This window comes from Sinocyclocheilus rhinocerous, unplaced genomic scaffold (genome assembly GCF_001515625.1).
Source record: "Sinocyclocheilus rhinocerous isolate Xijiao unplaced genomic scaffold, SAMN03320098_v1.1 C35385188, whole genome shotgun sequence".
Lineage (NCBI taxonomy): Eukaryota > Metazoa > Chordata > Actinopteri > Cypriniformes > Cyprinidae > Sinocyclocheilus > Sinocyclocheilus rhinocerous.
Window position 1 is genome coordinate 1 of NW_015749651.1, and position 462 is coordinate 462.

At 45.5% G+C, this 462-nt stretch overlaps 1 protein-coding gene across 1 annotated transcript; it reads left to right on the top strand.

The window, feature by feature from the left end:
• Positions 1-5: 5 nt before the first annotated feature.
• Positions 6-455, top strand: LOC107734844 (vitellogenin-like; the record flags this gene model as incomplete). The annotated part of the gene is made up of 2 exons (XM_016546743.1): positions 6-221; positions 302-455. Coding segments are annotated over 2 exons (363 nt in total), but the record flags the coding sequence as incomplete, so codon positions are not given.
• Between the last annotated feature and the right edge of the window lie 7 nt (positions 456-462).

Below are 462 nucleotides of genomic sequence, written 5' to 3' on the forward strand. Positions count from 1 at the left end.
ATTCATGCTTTCAGGCTAAGTTCCTCGGAAATGCAGTTCCACCTGTTTTTGCTGTCATTGCCCGTGCTGTGAGAGTTGACCACAAGCTGCTGGGCTACCAACTTGCTGCTTACTTTGACAAACCAACTGCAAGAGTGCAACTTGTTGTTACTTCCATCGCTGAAAATGACAACCAGAAGATCTGTGTTGATGGTGCTCTGCTGAGCAAGCACAAAGTCACTGTAAGACTGGAAGAATAACTAAAAAATAAATCGTTGGGATATATTTGTCATGTTAAAGTGAGCACAAATCTGTTTTTCAGGCCAAGCTTGCTTGGGGTCCAGAGTGCCAGCAGTATGCAGTCACTGCTAAAGCTGAGGCTGGTGTACTGGGTGAATTCCCTGCTGCACGTTTAGAGCTGGAATGGGAGAGGCTGCCGATTACTGTCACCACCTATGCTAAAAAGTAACATTCATCAGCACA